Source organism: Saccopteryx leptura, chromosome 5, assembly GCF_036850995.1.
Source record: "Saccopteryx leptura isolate mSacLep1 chromosome 5, mSacLep1_pri_phased_curated, whole genome shotgun sequence".
In the NCBI taxonomy this organism is placed as follows: domain Eukaryota; kingdom Metazoa; phylum Chordata; class Mammalia; order Chiroptera; family Emballonuridae; genus Saccopteryx; species Saccopteryx leptura.
In genome coordinates, this window is record NC_089507.1 from 109,870,777 (window position 1) to 109,892,270 (window position 21,494).

Here is a 21,494-nt window from a genome sequence, read left to right on the forward strand (position 1 = left end):
TATGTTCATTCAAAGTAATGTTAGTCATTTCTTTTGTGGGTTGAATATTTTTAAATGCTTTGGGATTTTGTTTTAAATTCATAAAACCAAAAGAACCTTTTTTTGCCTATAAAATTAGTCTGAAATAAATGTTTGGAGAAACTTCTTTATGACAGTGTTTTCAATTTTTAGAGAAATGATTTTTAGCCCTGATTATTACTTGGATAAATTAATAGAATTACAGTTGTTCCTCGCCATATCGTGGTTCACTTTTCACGGTCACACTGTATTGCAGATTTTTAAATTGTATATATCTAATTTTGTATCGCGGATTTTTTGCTGTATCGTTGGATTTTGTGGTATGTATGTAATTTTATATATTTTAATTTTTGTGGTAAAATAAGCATAGGAAGTGTTTATGAGAGTGTGGGAAAGGTTAATAACAGTGTAGGAAAGGTTTATAAGAGTGTGTGGAGGGTTTATAAAACCTTAGATATATATAAATAATAAAATAAATATAAGGTTACTACTTTGTAAATTTTCACCTATCATGTGGGGTTCTGGAACCTGACCCCCATGATAGGCGAGGGACCACTGTATATGGCCTAACACAGGGGTCCCCAAACTGCGGCCCCCTGAGGCCATTTATCCGGGCCCCGCCGCACTTCCAGAAGGGGCACCTCTTTCATTGGTGGTCAGTGAGAGGAGCATAGTTCCCATTGAAATACTGGTCAGTTTGTTGATTTAAATTTACTTGTTCTTTATTTTAAATACTGTATTTGTTCCCGTTTTGTTTTTTTTACTTTAAAATAAGATATGTGCAGTGTGCATAGGGATTTGTTCATAGTTTTTTTTTTATAGTCCAGCTTTCCAATGGTTTGAGGGACAGTGAACTGGCCCCCTGTGTAAAATGTTTGGGGGCCCCTGGCCTAACATATATTTAAATCATAAGAAAATGAGTGACAGTTTTTCATTTTAGATTCTAATAGGCCAGATTTGAAAAAAAAAAGATTGGAGTTAATGAAAAGTAACCAAACTATACATTGATCTGTCTTGTGCTTGTAATGGGAATCAATATTCCTAAAATAGAAAATGTTATTTGGAATGTTAAAACATTTAAACAAAAGTTAATGTGTGTAGGAATGGAGTAAGATGGGAAAGTCTGCCAATTGTTTGAAATAAGCAGGAACAAATAAGTGTAGGCATGGTTTTTCTACTTATTTTCTGTAACTTTTAAGAAGATCACATCACAAAAAATCTTTTAAGTAATTGTCTTCCCTGTTCATAAGAAAACTCAAATGACAAGAAATTTAAAAAGACAATTAAAATTACTTTTGAAAGTTACTTTTACGATTTATAATTGACTTTTGAAACCTATATTGTATTTACATTAAATTTATAAATTTCAAATGTTAAACTATATAAATATTATATAAAAATTGGATTCAGCAATAGACATCTTAACTATATTAATATAGTAAGATTTTTCTTCACTTTATACACTTTGAAAATTTTCAGTAGTTTTACATTTCTAATTACCAGTGGTTTGTTGGTAAACTATTTGCAGAGTGGAAGAGAAGTTGTGTTGTCTGTCCTAGAGGTGGCCTGGCTTTGGTTAAGTGGGTTGTTCAGTTAATATTTGTTACATGGATAAATAACCAATAGTTGACAGTAAATTGAGAACTGGCTAGGTGGAAGGTAAGAGCTTTTTTAAAAGATAATCATGATTCAAATCATTGAAAGCTTAAAGATATTGGTTCTTTCCTTAATCTGTTTTTGAAAACTAATTGGTTTAGGTCAAGTATTTTTGGTTAACTGTATGCCTGTATGGCCGTAAAAAGACTAAATTTTTATTTAGTGGAACATCGTTAAATATTATGTTTGCAGGAATAATTATTAATCAGACTCATTCTTTGAAGAACCAATGTTAAAATGTAATTGCTTGGTTGAATTTGATTAGACAAATTTTAGGTTTTAGATATGTTTTGGAAAGATTAATAAAAATAAGTTGTCAAAGAATATTGTGGTAAGAAGTTTGTGTGACATATGGAATATTACCAGTGTGGTAATGCATGATCACATCTATTTTGATAAGATTTTCAGTTTATTTCATTTGTTTATAGGCGTATTCTACATTCTAAAGGGGAGCTAAGTGAAGATAGACATAAACAGTATGAGGAATTTGCTATGTCTTATCAGAAGCTGCTGGCAAATTCTCAATCCTTAGCAGACCTTCTGGATGAAAATATGCCAGACCTTCCTCAAGACAAACCAACACCAGAAGGTAAGATATCATCAAAAACAAATAACTGTGATTTTTAAAAAATATTTTATTCATTGATTTTAGAGAGAGGGCAGAGAGATAAAGAAAGGCAGGGGTGTTGGAGGAGCAGGATGCATCAACTCATAGATGCTTCTCATATGTGCCTTGACTGGGCAGGCCCGGGATTTTGAACCAGCAACCTCAGTGTTCCAGGTCGACGTTTTAACCACAGCACCATCACAGATCAGGCTGTAATTTTTTTTTAGTAAGTACTATCATTTACTAAAGTGTATTATTGTTAGGTGTGTATTATTGAACATGTAAGGCTTTTTTAAATGCCTTTAAATTTTTTATTTGTGAGTGAGAGGAGGGGAGATAGTGAGACAGACACATACACCCTGACCGGGATCCATCCAGCAACCTTCATCTGGGACTGATGCTCGAAGCAACTGAGCTAGCCTCAGTGCCTGAGGCCAACGCTCAGACCAACTGAGCACTTGAGGGTGACGCTTGAACCAGTTGAGCCACTAACTGCAAAAGGGGAAGAGAGAGAGAAGGTGGAGAGGGAGGGGAAGAGAAGCAGATGGTTGCTTTTCACATGTTCCCTGACGAGGAATTGAACCCAGGACGTCTGCACGCCGGGCCGACACTATCCACTGAAACAGCTGGTCAGGATACCTTTAAAATTTTTTAAATGAACTAGCAGTAAGACCTAATAAGAACCTTGAAAAACTACTTGAAATGCTACTCTGAATGGAAAAGGCTTTAAACTTAAAGAATAATAATTATGATATTAAGATATATTCCTTTGGGTTCTTTTGTAGCAGATATCATTCTGTTATATCCAACAGGGGCCTGTCTACATATGTGGAGTTGTAGAGAGATTTACTTTGCTAAATAGGTGATAAAGTGGATTGGACCTGTGGGATTTTAGTATCTCTGTATTTGTCCTTTTTTTTTTCTAGAGAGGAAGGAAGGGAGAGAGATGAAAGCATCAATTCACTTTAGTTGTTTATAGATTGCCTTTTTCTTTTTGTTTTTCTGAAGTGAGAAGTGGGGAGGCAGACAAGACAGATTTCAGCATGCACCCGACTGGGATCCACCTGGCAAGCCCAGTAGGGGGCAATGCTCTGCCAATCTAGGGCATTGCTCCATTGCAACTGGAGCTATTCCAGAGCCTGAGGCAGAGACAATGGGGCCATCATCAGTGCCTGGGCCAACTTTGCTCCAGTGGAGCCTTGGCTGTGGGAAGGGAAGAGAGAGATGGAGAGAAAGGAGAAAGGAAAGGGTGGAGAAACAGATGGGTGCCTTTCCTATGTGCCCTGGCCAAGAATCGAACCTAGGACTTCCACAAGCCAGGCCAGTGCTCTACCACTGAGCCAACCGGCCAGGGCCTTGATTACTTTTTCATATGTTCTCTGACCCAGGGCTCAAATTGAGCCAATGACCCCGTTGCTCAAGCCAGAGAGCATGGGATTATGTTAAAACAGTGATTCTCAACCTTTCTAATGCCGTGACCCCTCAATACAGTTCCTCATGTTGCGGTGACCCCAAACCAAAAAATAATTTTGGTGGCTACTTCATAACTAATATATGCATTATGTATTTTCCAATGGCTTTAGGTGACCCCTGTGTTTTGGTCGTTTGACCCCCGCCGGGGTCGCGACCCACAGGTTGAGAACCGCTGTGTTAAAAGATCCCATGCCCCAATGGGCAACTCTGCACTAAAGCTAATGACCTCAGGGTTTCAAATCTGGGTCCTTAGCATCCCAGGTCAAGGCACTCTCCACTGCGCCCCCCACTGGTCAGGCTGTATTTGTGCTTACAGGGGGTACTTAGATTACAACAGTCTCAGCATAAGACATTTTGAGTTTACGACCCTCACTCCCATAAAAATTTTTAAAAATTGAGACGTGAGTGTTTTGGCTTACGCAGTTAGCATTGTACTTTTTTTTACACTCGTTTTTTGTCATTTTTTTTTCCTGTTACTACAGTACAGTGTACAGTACTGTATATTTATCTCCTTTTCCTTTTTCTGTGCCTTACTTGTGTTTTTATGTTCTAGATTATGATTTTACAACTGTGTTAGGATAGGTAAGTGACTTAGGCTAGGGTGTGTTTTGACTTATACCAGAATTTGGGTTACGTCACTGTTGTAGGAACAGAACTGTGTCGTAATTTGAGTACCCCCTTTATTTTAAATGTTTCTTTTGAATGATGAAATAATATTTAAATTGTTATTTAGAAGTAATACTTACCTTGCAGTTTGTAATATAAATTTAATATTTTGTGAGCTGAGTTGTTTCTCATATTATTTCAAAGGAATTTTAAACTTCCTTTTTGATTGTCCTAGGGCTCCTAATATGTTACTCTAACCCCCTGGTCGGCAAACTGTGGCTCACGAGCCACATGCTGCTCTTTGGCCCCTTGAGTGTGGCTCTACCACAAAATAGCACATGCGGGCGCTACCTCGATAAGGAATGTACCTACCTATATAGTTTAAGTTTAAAAAATTTGGCTCTCAAAAGAAATTTCAATCGTTGTACTGTTGATGTTTGGCTCTGTTGACTAATGAGTTTGCCGACCACTGTTCAACCTATCACACAAACTACTTGATAAAATAATTATATTAGGTAGATAAGTGTTAATAAATTAATCTTTTTTATCTTTATTTTTGAAATAAATTATTAATTTTAAAAGTATCTGGTAATTCTGTTTACTTAAAAATCTTAACAGTGAAACATTTTTAGTATGTATGTTATGCTGTTGAGCTAGCTCCAGCCCCTGGAGACTCTGAAGGAGTGATATGCAGAGTCCTGTTCTCAGCCGCCCTGTTCATCTCCTGTAGACTCACACCTACAGCTGCTTTTATGAAGTCAGTCCCTCTCATATTTGGCCTTCCTCTTTCTTCGCTGCCTTCTGTTTTTTCCCAGCACACTTATCTTTTCCAAAGAACCCTGCCTTCTCATGATGTGCCCAAAGTAGGACAGCTTCAGTTTCATCATTTTTGCTTCCAGTAATGTTTCCAGCTTAATTTTCTCTAGGAACCACTTGTTCATCTTTCTAGCAATCCAGGATATTGGTAGAGCTCTCCTTCAACACTGTATTTCAAATGAATTTTTTTTTTCCTATCAGCCTTCTTCACTGTCCAGCTTTCTCATCTGTCCATAGTAATTGGGAAGACAGGGTGTGGATGACCTAAGCTTAGTCTTGGTTCTAATGACACATCTTTGCTCTTTGGGATATTTCTTAATTGTTTCATCGCTGACCTTCTAAGTCTTAGCCTTCTCTTGATTTCTTGGCTTCAGTCTCCATTTGAATTGATAAGTGAACCAAGGTAAGCAAAATCTTTTACATTTCTGTGTCTTCATTTCTGTGTTAAAGTGTAGTCATGATTTTTGTCTTGAATGTTCAAATCCAGTCCTGCTTTGGCACTTTTACATTTATCGGAAGTTGTTTCAGACCCTCGCCGGTTGGCATTCAGTGGATAGATCATTGGCCCAGTGTTTGGACATCCTGGATTCTATCACTGGTCAGGGCACACATGAGAAGCGACCTCTGCTTCTCTTCTCTCTTTCCCCCTTCTGTCTCTCTCTTTCCCTCTGGCAGCCAGTGACTATTGGTTCGAGCATTGGCCCCAGGCGCTGAGGATAGCTTGGTTGGTTTGAGCAATGTTGACCTTAGGTGCAGAGGATAGCTCTGGTTGATTCGAGCATCTGCCTCAGAAAGAGTTGTGGGTGGATCCCTGTTGAGGAGCATGAGGGTCTGTCTCTCCCCTCCTCTCACTTAAAAAGAAAAAAACAATCCTTTCGAATCATTGCTACTTTCTTCCAATAAGATGGTGTTATTTGCATATCTTTTAGTGCTATTTATTGATATTTTACCAGTTTTCACTCCTTCCTCTGTGTCTAACCCAGGTTTTCATATGTATGTCTCTGTACAGACTAAGCAGATAGGGAGGTAAAATGCTCCCTTGTCTGACATATTTGCCTGTAGGAAATCATTCTGTCTCCATATTCTGTCATGACAGTGGCTTCCTGTTCAATATACAGGTTATACACATCAGGACAATCTTAATACTGAGGCACACCCATTTCTTTCAGAGCAACCCATAGCTTCTCATGATCAACACAATCAAAGGCTTAATTGTAGTTTAATTCAGACTAACCTGAAATTCTTTGGAGCATTCTAGTGTCCAGCGAATGCTCACAGTTAGACCTCAGTGCCTTTTTCTTTTCTGAATCCAGCTTGAACATCTGGAAATTCTTGCTGCATGGAAGATAGAACCCTTGATTGTATTACCTTGCGTGTCACATTACTTGTGTGGGAAATTAGAGCAATTGTTCTATTGTTACTGTACTCCTTGGCATCTCCTTTCTTTTTTTTTTTTGCATCTCCTTTCTTGAAGAGTGGACTATTATAGTAAATGTTCCCAGTATGTAGGCTGTTATTTTCCATATTTGTTGATATGTTCTTTTAGGATTTTAGCAGATTCAGTTTCTGTGGCTTATAATAATTCTATTGGTATCTCATCTGCTGGTGATGGGGTTTTTTTCTCAGTACTGTGAGGGCAGCTTTCACTTCACTTTCTAGAATTACAGGTTCTTCCTCATAGTAATCTTCTCAAAGGTATCTGTCGTCCTTTTGTCTCTTCTGTATAGATTTTTCAGTATACTATTTCTACCCTTTCTTTATTTTCTTCTGGTCAGATAATGTGCTTCCTTGTTGGTTGTTCAGCATTCCTAATCTAGGTTTGAATTTACCTTTCATTTTTATAATCTTCTGGTAGATATCTCCTGTTTTTCCTTTATTGTTGTACTCTTCTTTCTCCTCTTTATCTTTATGTGAGAATTGTTGAAAAGCTGAATTCAGGATCCTAAGCTTGCTTTTTGTCACCTTTCACTTTTGTCTCCCATCTGTCTCTAACAATTTTTAGGTTTTTTTTTCATCATCCATCTCGATTTTTCCTCCCTTTTTACTTCATTGTCTTCACATCCTTCCCTGATAGTATTTCCAGTTTCAGTCCACAGTTCTTCTGATTCTTGGTTAGTAAAGTTTAACAGTGCAAATTTGTTTTTTTATGTGAACTTAAATCCATCAGACATGTTATTTACATTATATTTTTTGTTCCTCTTCTTCAGCCTTATTCTGTTTGATATTAACAGTTGGTGGTCAGTACCACAATCTGCTCATGATCTTGCTTTGGCAGAGAATGCAGCTTCTCCTCCTGTTTTCAAGTACATAATCCATTTAATTTCTCTATTAACCATCCCATAATGTTCATGTATGCAGTCATCATTTTGGTTATTAGAAATGTGTTTGCACTGGACAAGTTGTAGGTTTCACAGAAATATACAAGCCAATCTGCTTCATTTCTTACCTCTAGTCCACATTTTCTGATGACAGTTGGTTCCACTTTATTTCCTACTTTTGTGTTCCAATCACCTATTGTCAGCATGTCTTATTTTGGCATGTGATCAAATTAGTAATGGATACTTGCGTACAAGGTTTCCATTTCACCTTCGGTCTTTGTAGTTGGAGTGTAGACTTGAGTGATGGTGATGTTAATCAGGTTTTCTGGAGTCTGATTGATACTACTGTATTTGGTGAGACCTTGCATTGTAGGCCCTAACTTGCTATGCTACATCTTCCCACAGTATTGAGGCCCCTGCATTTCTTCTGAGTTTATCATTTCCAGAGTAGAACACTTTGTAGTTACCCTGCTGGTAGTGTTGCATTACAGTCCATTTTAGTTCACTAACCATAGGTACTGCGGTGTTTAGAGGTTTTATTTCTTGCTTTGCTTTTTCCAGTTTACCTTGGTTCATGCTTCCTATGTTCCTTGTGCTGATTGTATATGTTGTGCAACATGGTACTTTCCTTTTGCCTTTGTGCACATCAGCTGGTAGATGTCATTTTAACGTTGATGTAGTTGTATCATTAGCAACAGTGCCCTTCCCTAGTAACTGTTTGATTGGTTTCTGACTTGGGAGTCTCATTTTCAGCACTGTTTTCATATTTCATTTTCGACTGTCTCATAGTATTTTCAAGGTAATACTAAAGATCAAAAAAAAAAGAAAAGAAGAAAATGCAGTAGTGGTTTACCACTGCCTTCTGCTGCATATTGTGTGAGTCTAAACCACAAGTGCTTGGATCTGTGGTATGATTACCAAACACAGATGATATGTAAGGGCCCCTGTGGGTATTTGTAAAGTATCCTTTTATAATATAAGCAGGTGTTTTACATCCTTAGTAAGAACTACCTATTGTACACATTAAATATATTTATTTTCTTGTATTTATATGTAATTATTACATAATTTCTAATTTTTTATCTCTTGATCAGTGAACATTGAACTTTTTAATTTTTTTTAAAAATGTCCATTGATTTGAGAGAGAGAGAGAGGAAGAGAGGAAGAGAGAAGAGGCTAGGGAGACAGAATCATCAGCTCGTTGTTCCACTTAGTTATATCATTTAGTTGTGCACTCATTGGTTGCTTCTCATATGTGCCCTGGGGGATTGAACATATGACCTCTGCACAATGGGGCAACGCTCTATCACTGAGCCAACCACTTGGACAGGGCCAGCTTTTTAATTTTTTAGAAATTTCCACATAGAATTTGTGCTTTGGTTGAATCTGTTTGGTTTCTCAGAATTTTCTCAGTATGTTTTTGAACTCAAATCTTTTCATGGTGTCTAGCATCCTTTGGTATTTACTTGGCTTATTTCAACTGAAATATTAGCTAGTTTTTTATTGATTGCTTGATTGATTTGAGAGAGAGAGAGATTTGTTGTTCCATTTAGTTATGCATCCCTTGGTTGCTTCTTGTATGTGCCCGACCAAAGATAAAAACTGCAATCTTGGTGTATCGGGATGACACTAACCAAGTAAAGCTACCAACCCAGGGCCTCTAGTTTTTTGTTTCTTTTTTTTTTTTAAAGCTAAATGACTTCACAAGTATTTTAGGCATTTTCCCCAGATAATAAATTTTGACAAAATTCTGTCAACATTTTTAAAAGATACTTTCACCAGGTATAGAATTTTAGAATTAGGTTTTTTTCTTTTTCAGTACTTTAAAGATGTTGCTCTGTTGTCTTCTGGCTTGCATGCTTAAATGAAGCTGCTTTCGTTCTTTGTTCTTTAGATAATGTGTATTTTTTCTCTGGTTGCTTTAAATTTTCTTTGTTATCACTGATTTTTAAGCAACTTAATTATATATGTAGCTTGGTATAGGTGACTATGTTTTTTGTGTTTGGGGTTGATTGGATTTCTTGAATCTGTGGGCTTATAATTTTTATCAACTTTAGAAAATTAGACTCATTTCTTTAAACATGTTTTCTGTTCCTCTCCCCTCTCCTGTGGAGATTTAATTACAATTATGTTAGATGGTGTGAAGTTGACTTTTTTTCTATATTTTTATGAAGTGAGAAGTGGAGAGGCATACAGACAGATTCCAGCATGTGCCTGACCAGGATCCACCCGACATGCCCACCAGGGGGTGGTGCTCTGCCCATCTGTGCCATTGCTCCATTGCAACCGGAGCCATTCTAGCTCCTGAGGTGGAGGCCATGGAGCCATCCTCAGCGCCCAGGCCAACTTTGCTCCCATGGAGCCTTGGTTGCGGGAGGGAAAGAGAGAGACAGAGAGAAAGGAAAGAGGGAAGGGTGGAGAAGCAGATGGGTGCTTCTCCTATGTGCCCTGGCCGGGAATCGATCCTGGGAATTGAATGCCGGGCCGATACTCTATGGCTGAACCAACCAGCCAGGGCTGAAGTTGTTCTTTTTATTTCTCTGTTTTGTTTTTTCTTGTACTGGATAGTTTGTATTGCTGTCTTCAAAGTCACTAATTTTTCTTTTTACATTGTCTGATACACTGTTAATTTCATGTAGAGATGTAGCTTTCATCTCTAGAAGCTGGTTATATTTTTCATGGTTTTAAACCGTCTATCTTCTGGTTTGTTAAGAATATGAAATATAGTTAGAATAACTGTTTGATGTCCTTTTGCACTAATTTTATAATTTATATCTTTTCTGCATTGCTTTTAAATGATTGATAAGTTGATCTCCTATATATCTCTGGTGACTTTTCTACTTCTTTGCATTCCTGATGTTTTATTGCATGTGTGCTGGATATTTTTTTATTTTTAGAAATATCATTGAGCTTTGTTCTGGGCATAGTTAAGTTACTTAGAAACAATTTCATTCTTTCCAGGCTTGCTTTGTTAGGTGGGATCAGAGCAACCTTTACTTAGGGCTCATTTTCTATATTACTTAGTATCCTTTTGTACTGATTTCCCATGAATTAGAGGTTCATGAGTTATTATCTTCCCACCTTCACCTAGTTCCCTCACACATTGGGGCTGATCAGTATTCAGTTGAACTTTCAAGGGGGACCCTCTGCAGATCTTTGTGCTTCTTTCTCTGCGATACCCTGTCTTGCAAAATTTAGCCACCTCAGCTAGAGTCTTGCCAGACTCTTCAGCTCTGTTGTCCTCAACTCATGGAGCCAACTTGGGTCTGCCTGGCTTCTCTCTTTCTTGGCCATGGCTAGAAAATCTTACCAGGCATAAGCTAGGGTAGTTAATTATAGGGTTCAGTTTCTTCTCTCTCAGTAATCACTTTCCTTTGCTGTCTGATGTCTGGTATATGAAAACTGTTGTATTATATTGTTTGCCTGGATTTTTAGTATTTCATCTTGGCCTGAAGAGGCCTAAATTTTTCAGTAATCAGAATATCCTTTACCTCATAGAAATGAGAATATAATATTTTGCAACTAATCTTTTGAAATAACTATGTATCTTAGTACTCTTTTTATATTCATATCAGGTCATTTAAATGTTTTAAATTGCATACATTATATTGTATAATTGTACTATATTTTCCTTGTTCTCTTGATGGACATATAACATATCTGGTTTTTACCTGTTAGAGTCAGTGCTATAATAAAATTTCTGTACCTGTGTCTTTATATGCGTACTCTTATTTCAGGGATAAATTTCTAGAAGTAGAGTTCCTGAGCTAAAAGATTATATACATTTTAAGGTTCAATATATAGTGCCAGATCTTCTTCCAAATTCTGTTAAGCATCTTTAAGTTTATGAGCTATTTTATGTATGTATTGTTTGCCTTGTGACATACTGACTTGAATTCTTTACCACTTTATTAAAAAATCAAATCTTTAATCTATTTTTAAAAAATTAATTGTAAAAGTACTTTGCATATTAAGGATATTACTCTTTCATATACATTGCAGTATTTTTAATTTTCTGTTGCATTTTGACTTTGTAGCATTTTTTTGCTTATCAGAAGTTGAATTTTGATATAAAAACGAGACTAAGAGACATGGACAAGAGTGTGGTGGTTATGGGGTGGGGGGGGAGGAGAGAGAGGGAGAGGAGGGAGGGGAGGGGCACAAGGAAAACCCAGAGGACAATTTGACTTTTGGTGATGGGTATGCAACATAATTGAATGCCAAGATAACCTGGAGATGTTTTCTTTGAACATAGGTATCCTGATTTATTTATGTCATCCCATTAAAATTAATAAAAATGTATAAAAAAATAATAAAAAAAAGTTGAATTTTGTTACAGTTTAAAGTACTGTGCAAATACATTATTTTTCAGACTTGTAAAATATTATGCATATTATAGAGTAGAAAGTGAAAGTCTCCTGTCATATCCATTCTGTTCTCCAAGATTATCTTGGTTAACAGTTTGATATGAATCTGTCCAGACTTTATTTATATATAAAAGTTATATGCAAAATATATAACCAGGTGTCTAGGTAGCTTTATTGTTAATTTATGTAGGATATTATTTTGTATGACTTTCTTTTTTTTTTTCAACAATGTTTTTGGGAGACTTCTGAATCAGTTCAGGTAGATAGCTATACCTCATTTTTCTTAATATTTGATTAATATTGCATAATGTATATATGGAATTTGTTAACCCTTATATCAATAGATATATTGATTCTTTCCAGTTTTGCTCCATTACAGTGTTAAATGAACATTCTTGTAAATCTTAGTTTGTATTTCCTGTTATTTCTGAGGTACAGATTCCTAGATGGAATCTTGCACATTCTTATTTTAAATATTGATAAGTGGAGACCAATTACTCTCCTTCAAAGCTAGATCAGTTTGTACTTTAGTTAAGATATGAATGCTTACTTCCCTACTGTTTTGACAACATTTGTTGATATCAGTGTTTTAAACATAATTTTATGGGTCAAAGCTATAAAAGTTTATCCTGATTAATACTGAGGTTAAGGATCTTTTCATATGCTTTCTTACTAATCTGTTTAGAGCCTTTATTCACTTTTCTGTTGGCATTTTGGTCTTTTTTGTAGGAGCTCTATATATTATGGATATCAGTTCTTCTGTATAAATAGTGCCAGTATTGTCTTCTAGTTTGTCCTTTGCTTTTATTTTTTCCTTAAATAGAAATTACAGATTTATCAATCTTTTCCTTTATATAGTGTAAAGGTTTAGTGTCTTACCTTTAAATATATATATATATAGAACTATATATATATTTAGAATATATATTTAGAAATATATATATATATTTGTTCTAAGGTGTATAATTTATGAGTTAGGAAACCAGTGTTTTTTTGTTTTTGCTGTTATTCTTGTTTATCATTGGTAACTTTTAATGAATAATCTAATATTTCTTAGGGTTGCTTTTAATCTGCATGATCATTTTCCTATTTATGATTCCTGTTTGGTAAGAAGCACAGTGAGAACAGATAAATTCCTGAATTGTCTAACAATCATGAAGTAGGAAATGAATTACTTTTAATGTTCTGAGTTTAAGAATATACAATTGTATATGGAGGTAGACATGTGTGGGTGTGTGATTTTTTTTGTGTGGCAGAGACAGAGAGAGAGTCAGAGAGAGGGACAGATAGGGACAGACAGACAGGAAGGGAAAGAGATGAGAAACATCAGTTCTTCGTTGCGGCTCCTTAGTTGTTCATTGATTGATTTCTCATATGTGCATTGACGGGGGGGGGGGGGGGGGGGGCTACAGCAGACTGAGTGACCCCTTGCTCAAGCCAGTGACCTTGGGCTCAAGCTGGTGAGTCTTACTCAAACCAAATGAGCCTATGCTCAAGCTGGTGACGACCTTGGGGTCTCAAACCTGGGTCCTCCGCATCCCAGTCCGACACTCTATTCACTGCGCCACCGCCTGGTCAGGCTGTGTGTGTGAATTTATATATGGTTTTCCACCCTCTACTGAAGTATCTCTATATTTTTTTTCTTTCCTTTTCTAGTTATTTATCAATTGACCAATTATGGCACTCTACCTTATACCAAGAATTATGCCAAAAGGAATGATGCTTCCTGTTTTTAAAAGTTTTTACTTTTCAATTATAATATACATTCAGTATTATTTTGTATTAGTTTTCAGAGTACAGAATAGTGGTTAGATAATCATATATATACTTTACACAGTATTTCCCTGGATATTTTTAGTACCTACCTTGCATTATACATAGTTATTACAATATTATTGACTACATTCCCTATGCTGTACTTTACATATTGTAACTATTTTGTAATTACAAATTTGTACTTCTTAATCTTTTTGCCTTTTTCACTCAGTCCCCAAACTACCTCCCCTCTTGGCAACCATCAGTTCATTCTCAATGTATGAGTCTATTTCAATTTTGTTTTCTACGGATAAGTGTAATCACATGGTATTTGTCTTTCTCTGACTGACTTAGCATAATACCCTCTAGGTTCACTGATGCTGTCAGAAATGGTAAGATTTCATTCTCTTTTATGGCCGAGTAATGTTCTAGTGTGTGTGTATAAACAACTTTTTTATCCACTTATCTATTAATGGGCACTGGGTTGCTTCCATATTTTGGCTATTGTAAATAATTCTACAATGAACAAAGGGATGCATGTGGAGGGATACTTTTTGATTAAGGGTTTATGGTCTACTTGGGAAGATAATTGTGATATAAGAGGGTTGGTAGTCATCAAAAAAAGCTTAATTGGGGAGGTGGGACTTGAAGCTGGATATTTTAGAGATGGCCAGGCTTATATATTTTTATTTTGGTTTTAAGTTTCATGAAGATAGGCTTAACATATCAAGTGACTACTTAGTCTCAGTTTTTTTTTAAGTGAGAGGCAGGGAAGCAGAGAGACAGACTCCCACATGCACCTCAACTGGAATCCACCCCACAAAGCCCCTACCAGGCGATGTTCTGCCCATCTGGGGCTGCTGCTCCATTACTTGGCAACTGAGCTATTTTAGCGCCTGAGGTGAGGCCATGGGGCCATCCTTGCACCTGGGGCCTACCTGCTTAACCATTTAAGGCATGGCTGTAGGAAGGGAAGAAAGAGAAGGTGGGGAGGAGTAAAGAAGCAGATGGTCGCTTCTCCTGTGTGCCCTTATTGGGAGTCGAACCTGGGACTTCCACACACTGGGCTGATGCTCAACTGCTGAGCCAGCCTACCAGGGCCTAGTTAGTCTCATATTAATTGCTTAAAACATTGAAGATGAAAACACCGTTATCTTATGCTGTCCTCTAGTCTGTCCTGATTTAGAGCTTTACCTAAAGCAATTTGTGATTTGATGTTAAAGATGATTATGTGAACAGTCCAGAATGCTTGTTGATTGAAGAAGCTTCTGTTAGGTGAACACTCATGATTCATTACTTATAAAATTGAAAATGTAAAATGTCATGTCTAGCATGCTAAACCTGAAATAGTTTTAATTCCTGTGATTTATTTTATTGTAGAGCATGGGCCTGGAATTGATATATTTACACCTGGCAAACCTGGAGAATATGACTTGGAAGGTGGTATATGGGAAGATGAAGATGCTCGGAATTTTTATGAGAACCTCATTGATTTGAAAGCTTTTGTTCCAGCCATCTTATTTAAAGATAATGAAAAAGGTTGTCAGAGTAAAGAGTCTAATAAAGATGATTCTAAAGGTAAATTCTAGAGGACAGATTTTTTATTAAGTGTTATAAAAATTAGTTTCAAAATAGTATTTGTAAAAAAAATATTTTTAGTTACTAGTTTTATAATATGAACATTGAATTAACAGAATGTTATAGAATGAAGCATGCAGGTTGATAATTGACATACTTTCAACAATGTCAGAACATTTAAGTTAATGTGAAATAATTTGAATATGTTTATTTATAGTACAATGAAGTCATGTGAGTTCTTGATAAGATTTAAATTTTCCCCAGTTGGATTGTTAGGGACAGTGTTAGCTCTTTAGTGCTGTTTACCTGTAATATTCTTTCTAGGCTTGATATCCCTAATTTTTAATGAGGGAAACTTACTTTAGAAAAATTAGAAGCTTTGAGTTAATTAATATGATAGAAGGTCCTGAATGCTAGTCATACCGTATTTTCTAAAGAGAATTCTCCCAAACCATTGAGATGGAGAAGAGAGGATGGGAATGGTGACAGGGATTTGGAGAGGTCACAGATAATTTTTTTTAAAAGCTACCTTTTGTATTCTGATACATTAAATAGGGGACCCATTTAAAAAATATACCCCCTGCTCCATATACTCACAACATCCCTGTCACTGTGGTACATTTGTTACAGTTAACTCACATCGACATATCATTATTACCCAAACACAAAGGTGTTTAAAATTTTAATTTAAATTTTTAGGATAAAGATTAGTGTTGTCCTTTATTTCATATACATATATATTAAATGGAGTAGGGTAGTGCTTGTTAGGCTTGATAATTAGAAGAACAGTTAAAACAGTTTCTAACCTTTTATAACATTCTTTTTCACAATCTTAAAGTATACTGAACCTTAAACTGTTTTTGTCAAAAAGGTAGTGGGGTCATCTTATGGTATGAGAACCTTACAAGAGGCCCTTGTATACTTTGAAATATGAAACCTCTTGGTTGATCAAAAGGTATTTTTACCTTATGGTAAATTTTACTTTGTACTTTATGAATAATATTTCAGGTATTTCAAATAGTAAAGGAAATAATATATAGATATAAAATACTCAATTTAGATACTTGCGACCCAGTCTTGTTAAAGTTTTTAAAAAGGCATTTCCTCATAGATCCTGTTGAATCCCTCTCTCCCCACTGTGAGGACTAGTTCTGATAATATTAGTCACCTCAATTATATATATATTTATTTATTTTTAATTAAGTGAGAGGTGGGGAGACGGAGGCATGCTCCTGCGTTCTCCCCGATCAGGATCTACCTGGCAAGTCCACTAGGGGGTGATGCTCTGCCCATATGGGGCCACTGCTCCATTGATTGGCAGCAAGCTATTGCCCGGGGCCAATTTGCTCAAACTGAGCCATGGGTGTGAGAGAGAGAAGGGGAGGAATGGAGAAGCAGATGGTCACTTCTCCTCTGTGCCCTGACCAGGAATTGAACCCTGGATATCCACATGCCACACCGATGCTCTACCACTGAGCCAACTGGCCAGGGCCAATATTTCTTTCAACTTTAAGAATTCAGAAAAGTTGTATGATTTCTGCCATGTCTAAGTTTTTCCCAATCATTATGCAAGCTTGACTTGAAGGGTTCTCATATTCATTTCCCTTTCAGGAAGTGAGACAATGTACTGAATGTCACAGGAGAGACAAGTATGAGCTTAGTATCTCTGCACTTATAATCATATTAGTGGGAGCAGCCAGGGACTCAAAAGAATTACAATTTGGAGTAAAATAGGAGTGGGCTTTAAAGAAAAGTACAAAACACTATGACAGTTAAGACAGTGGGGACAGTTCACATAGTTGGAGATATCAGAAGAAATAGATGGAACTTTGTGACATACTGTGAAGTTTGACTTGGATTTTGATGAGATGTGGGGTGGGTTCTCCTTTTCTATAGTAGATTAGAGATCAGTGTCTCTCTCAAACATTCTTTCTCCCTCTGTCCTTCATTCCTATCTGCCTGTCAAGTTCAATCCTGGATAAATTTAGTTACCCACGATGTTGATTTCTTATGCAAACTGTTGAGCTCTCCTAGTGATGATCAGTTAAATAGGTTGATAACTTCATAAATTTATGATCACTAATCATAACTAGGTCAACACTGGGTTGAAAACTTGACAGCATTTTTTTTTGTTTTTGAGAGAGACAGGAAAGGAGAGAGAGAGGGTGAGAAGTATCAGTTCATAGTTGCTTTCACTTTAGTTGTACATTGAACTTATTGTATGTGCCCTGACCAGGGCCATGCCAGTGTCTTCTTGCTCAGGCCAGCGACCTTTTAGATTCAGGCTGGTGAGCTTTGGAATTGTGTGGACGATCACCCATTCAAGCCTGCGACCCTCTGCTGACAAACTCACGATCAGAGCCAATGACCTTGGGGTTTCAAACTGGCAGCCTCAGCGTTCCTGTTCAACACTTTATCCACTGTGCCAGCACCGGACAGCATTTCTGTCCTCAACTCACTCACGGTCCATAGCAGTTTCATTCTTTCTCTAGTTTCTATTTTGCTTCCCTCCTTAGCAGATGATTAAATTTGATGGAGTACTTTATAGAGCAGATAAAAGCCATCAGACCTATTTCCCATGACATCATGCTCCTTCTTACTTACAAATCTACCTGCCTTAGTACTTATAAAATGTTTCTTCCCTGGGTGACTGGTGAGCTTTTACAACATCTGTTAAAGGCCAGTCCATCTTCTTATTCTGAATCTTGTCTCCCTCTTTCTTCTGAACCTTTATGCAATTCATCATCCCTTTTCTGTGTCTTTAGTATCAGTCAGTTAGTCTTTCTATCTCTGTCTCTTCTGGATCCTGACCTCAGTATAAAAATGTTTTCTCATCTTTTAAAAACAAAACAGATCAGAATCAACAAATTGTGAATATTTACCCCTAGGCCTCCCATCCCATTCTAGCTAATGTTATCTCTAAGAGTCCTCTTGAAAGAATTGGCTGTATATGGTGTTTTCACTTTCTTCTTCATTCTTTCAATCCCTTCCAAACTGGCTTTAACACCCCCTCTACCCTGAAACTCTTTGTCACAGTTATCAATTACCTTTATGTTGCTGTATCTCTAGGATAGTTTCCAGTCTCTGTCTTCTTTGCTTTCTCAAGCCATTTAACAGTTGACTGCTTTCTTTCTGGAGCATTTCCTCCTCATGAGTTCTGTGGAACTAAGCCCTCTTGATTTTTCTTTCTACTTAACTAGGGTATCCACTTTCATCTGCTCTTTTAATTATTTTTATTTATTCATTTTTTTTAGAGGGGAGAGAGAGAGAGAGAGAAAGAAGGGGGGGGGGAGGAGCAGGAAGCTTCAACTCCCATATGTGCTTTGAACAGGCAAGCCCAGGGTTTTGAACCGGCGACCTCAGTATTCCAGGTCGATGCTTTTATCCACTGTGCCACCACAGGTCAGGCTCATCTGCTCTTTTAAATGTCAGTGTTTCTCAGGATCCAGTGGTAGAGGAGGGAATAGTCTGTTTAGTAATCAAGTCTAGTTAATCTAACCTCTTAAATGTATTTCAGATGTGCTTTATCTTTACCGCTACTCTTCTGATCTAAGCTACCATCATCTCTTAGCCTGGGCTACTGTACTGTATGGTATCTCCTACCTGGCTGCTCTTTGTTTGCTCTTACTCCATTTATGCTTCCTTTTTATCTTTTTTCTTTTAAAGAGATAGGTAGGGAGAGAAAGGAGAAGGAGAGAGATGAAAAGCATGAACTTGTAGTAGCTTTGCTTTGTGTGTTTTTTTTTTAATTGATTGCTTCTCATATGTGCCTTGACAGGGGAGGGATGTTGGGGGGAAACTCAAGACACTGACCTTGGGCTCAGCCAGCCCCTTGCTCAGGCTGGCTGTCCTGCACTCAGGTCGGCGAGCCTGTGCTCTAGCTGGCGATGTTGGGGTTTTAACCTGGGGCCCTCAGTGTCCTGGGTCAACACTCAGTCTACTGTGCCACCACCAGTTAGGCATGCTCTTGCTCCCTTTATGCATCCTGAAAGATTAATTTTACTTTTTTACCTAATATCTTTTAATGGATTTGCATTTATTTGGAATATAATGTAATCTTGTTAACTTTGCTTGAGGACACTGCATAGTTTGTTTAAAGTCTCCCTCTTCACCTATATATTTGTTACCACATTACCCTCACTTTTTCCCTCCTTTCAGTCTCTGCAACAGCCAGTCTTCTTGCTTGTTAGCCTTCATTCATCGTTCTGTTTTCTGCTTGCAGTCCTCTCCTTATTGTACCCCACTTGACTCCCAAGTGTATGTTAGTTTAATTTCCTCAGATAAATTGGACATTTCTTGAGAACAGGGGTTAAAATTTAATGTTTCTTCTGAATGTTCAACAGCTTAGCACAGTTCTGAATACATAGTAGCTAATCAGTAAATGTTGATTTTGATAACTAGACATCAGGGAACACTGGAGAATGAGTCCATGTGCCATATGGGCAGGGTTTTTGTCTGGGACAAAGTTGTAGTCTTGGTGCTTAGAACACTACTTAGCATGTAGTAGGAATTTAAATTTTAGTTGAATGAAAGTAAAGATGATTGAGAAAATATTAGTCTCTCTCCATTTAGAAGCAACAAAACCAATCCATACTAGACTTTTGATTTTCCCACATATGGTATGATATCAGTAAAACATTTCTGCTTTCAAAGCAGAACTTGTGTGACAAAGACTGGAAGAGAAGATGAGGCTGAGAAATGTAACAATTTTAGTCATTTATACTGTAACTTTCTCACTCTTTCAATCAAATTCTTAAAAAAAAATTTTTGCCAATGATTTGAGAGAGAGAGAGAGGAGAGGGGAGAGAGAAAGAAAGATAAGAGGAAGGGAGAGAAAGAAAAGCATCAACTCACCATTCTTAGTTCCATTTAGTTATGTATTCATTGATTGCTTCTCATACGTGCCCTGATTGGAGATCAAACCTGTGACCTCGGTGCACTGGGACAGTGCTATATCTGTGAACCACTCAGCCATGCCAAGCATAAATTCTTGAACTTAGTATTTTTTGTTTTTTACTTATGAAAAATTTCAAACATAAAAGTAAGGCTAGTATAGTAAACAGTTACCTATGACCCAGCTATAATTATCAACATTATGCTGATCTTGAATTAGGTTTAGTTCCCTCCCTCCCTCCCTCCCTTTCTCTCTCTCTCTCTCTCTCTTTCTTTCTTTCTTTCTTTCTTTCTCTTTTTCTTATTCTTTTTCTTTTTTTATCAAGTGAAAGACAGGGAGGCAGAGAAACAGACTCCTGCGTGCACCCCAACTGGGATCCACTTGGCAACCCCTGTCTGGTCTGATGCTCTGCCCATCTGGGGCCACTGCTCTGTTGCTCGGCAACCGAGGTATTCTTAGTGCCTGAGGCAAGGCCATGGAGCCATCCTCAGTGCCCAGGACCAAGTTGCTCATTCGAGCCATGGCTGCAAGAGGGGATGAGAGAGGGGGAGGGAGATTGATGGAGAAGCAGGTGATTACTTCTACTGTGTGTGTTCACCAGGAATCGAACCGAGGACTTCTACATGCTGGGCTGACGCTCTTACCTCTGAGCCAACCACCAGGTCCCTTTTCCTTTTTTTTTTTTTTTTTTTGTATTTTTCTGAAGCTGGAAACGGGGAGAGACAGTCAGACAGACTCCCGCATGCGCCCGACCGGGATCCATCCACCCGGCACACCCACCAGGGGAGACTCTCTGCCCAACAGGGGGAGATGCTCTGCCCCTCTGGGGTGTCGCTCCGCCGCGACCAGAGCCACTCTAGCGCCTGGGGCAGAGGCCAAGGAGCCATCCCCAGCGCCCGGGCCATCTTTGCTCCAATGGAGCCTTGGCTGCGGGAGGGGAAGAGAGAGACAGAGAGTTAGGGAGGCGGTGGAGAAGCAAATGGGCGCTTCTCCTATGTGCCCTGGCCAGGAATCAAACCCGGGTCCCCTGCACGCCAGGCTGATGCTCTACCGCTGAGCCAACTGGCCAGGGCCTCCCTTTTCCTTTTTTTTTTTTTTTTTCTTTTTTTTTTTTCATTTTTCTGAAGCTGGAAACAGGGAGAGACAGTCAGACAGACTCCCGCATGCGCCCGACCGGGATCCACCCGGCACGCCCACCAGGGGCGGTGCTCTGCCCCCCCAGGGGGCGATGCTCTGCCCATCCTGGGCGTCGCCATATTGCGACCAGAGCCACTCTAGCGCCTGAGGCAGAGGCCACAGAGCCATGCCCAGCGCCCGGGCCATCTTTGCTCCAATGGAGCCTTGGCTGCGGGAGGGGAAGAGAGAGACAGAGAGGAAAGCGCGGCGGAGGGGTGGAGAAGCAAATG

General features: G+C 38.1%; 1 protein-coding gene across 4 annotated transcripts in view; it reads left to right on the forward strand.

The window, feature by feature from the left end:
* Positions 1 to 21,494, forward strand: part of UPF2 (UPF2 regulator of nonsense mediated mRNA decay) — a 128,440-nt gene that overhangs the window by 24,473 nt on the left and 82,473 nt on the right. For all 4 annotated transcript variants that reach the window (XM_066384626.1, XM_066384624.1, XM_066384625.1 and 1 more), the window contains exons 4-5: positions 2,103 to 2,263; positions 14,997 to 15,194. In XM_066384626.1, coding sequence (XP_066240723.1) covers positions 2,103 to 2,263; positions 14,997 to 15,194 — 359 coding nt within the window. The remainder of the gene's footprint in view (positions 1 to 2,102; positions 2,264 to 14,996; positions 15,195 to 21,494) is intronic.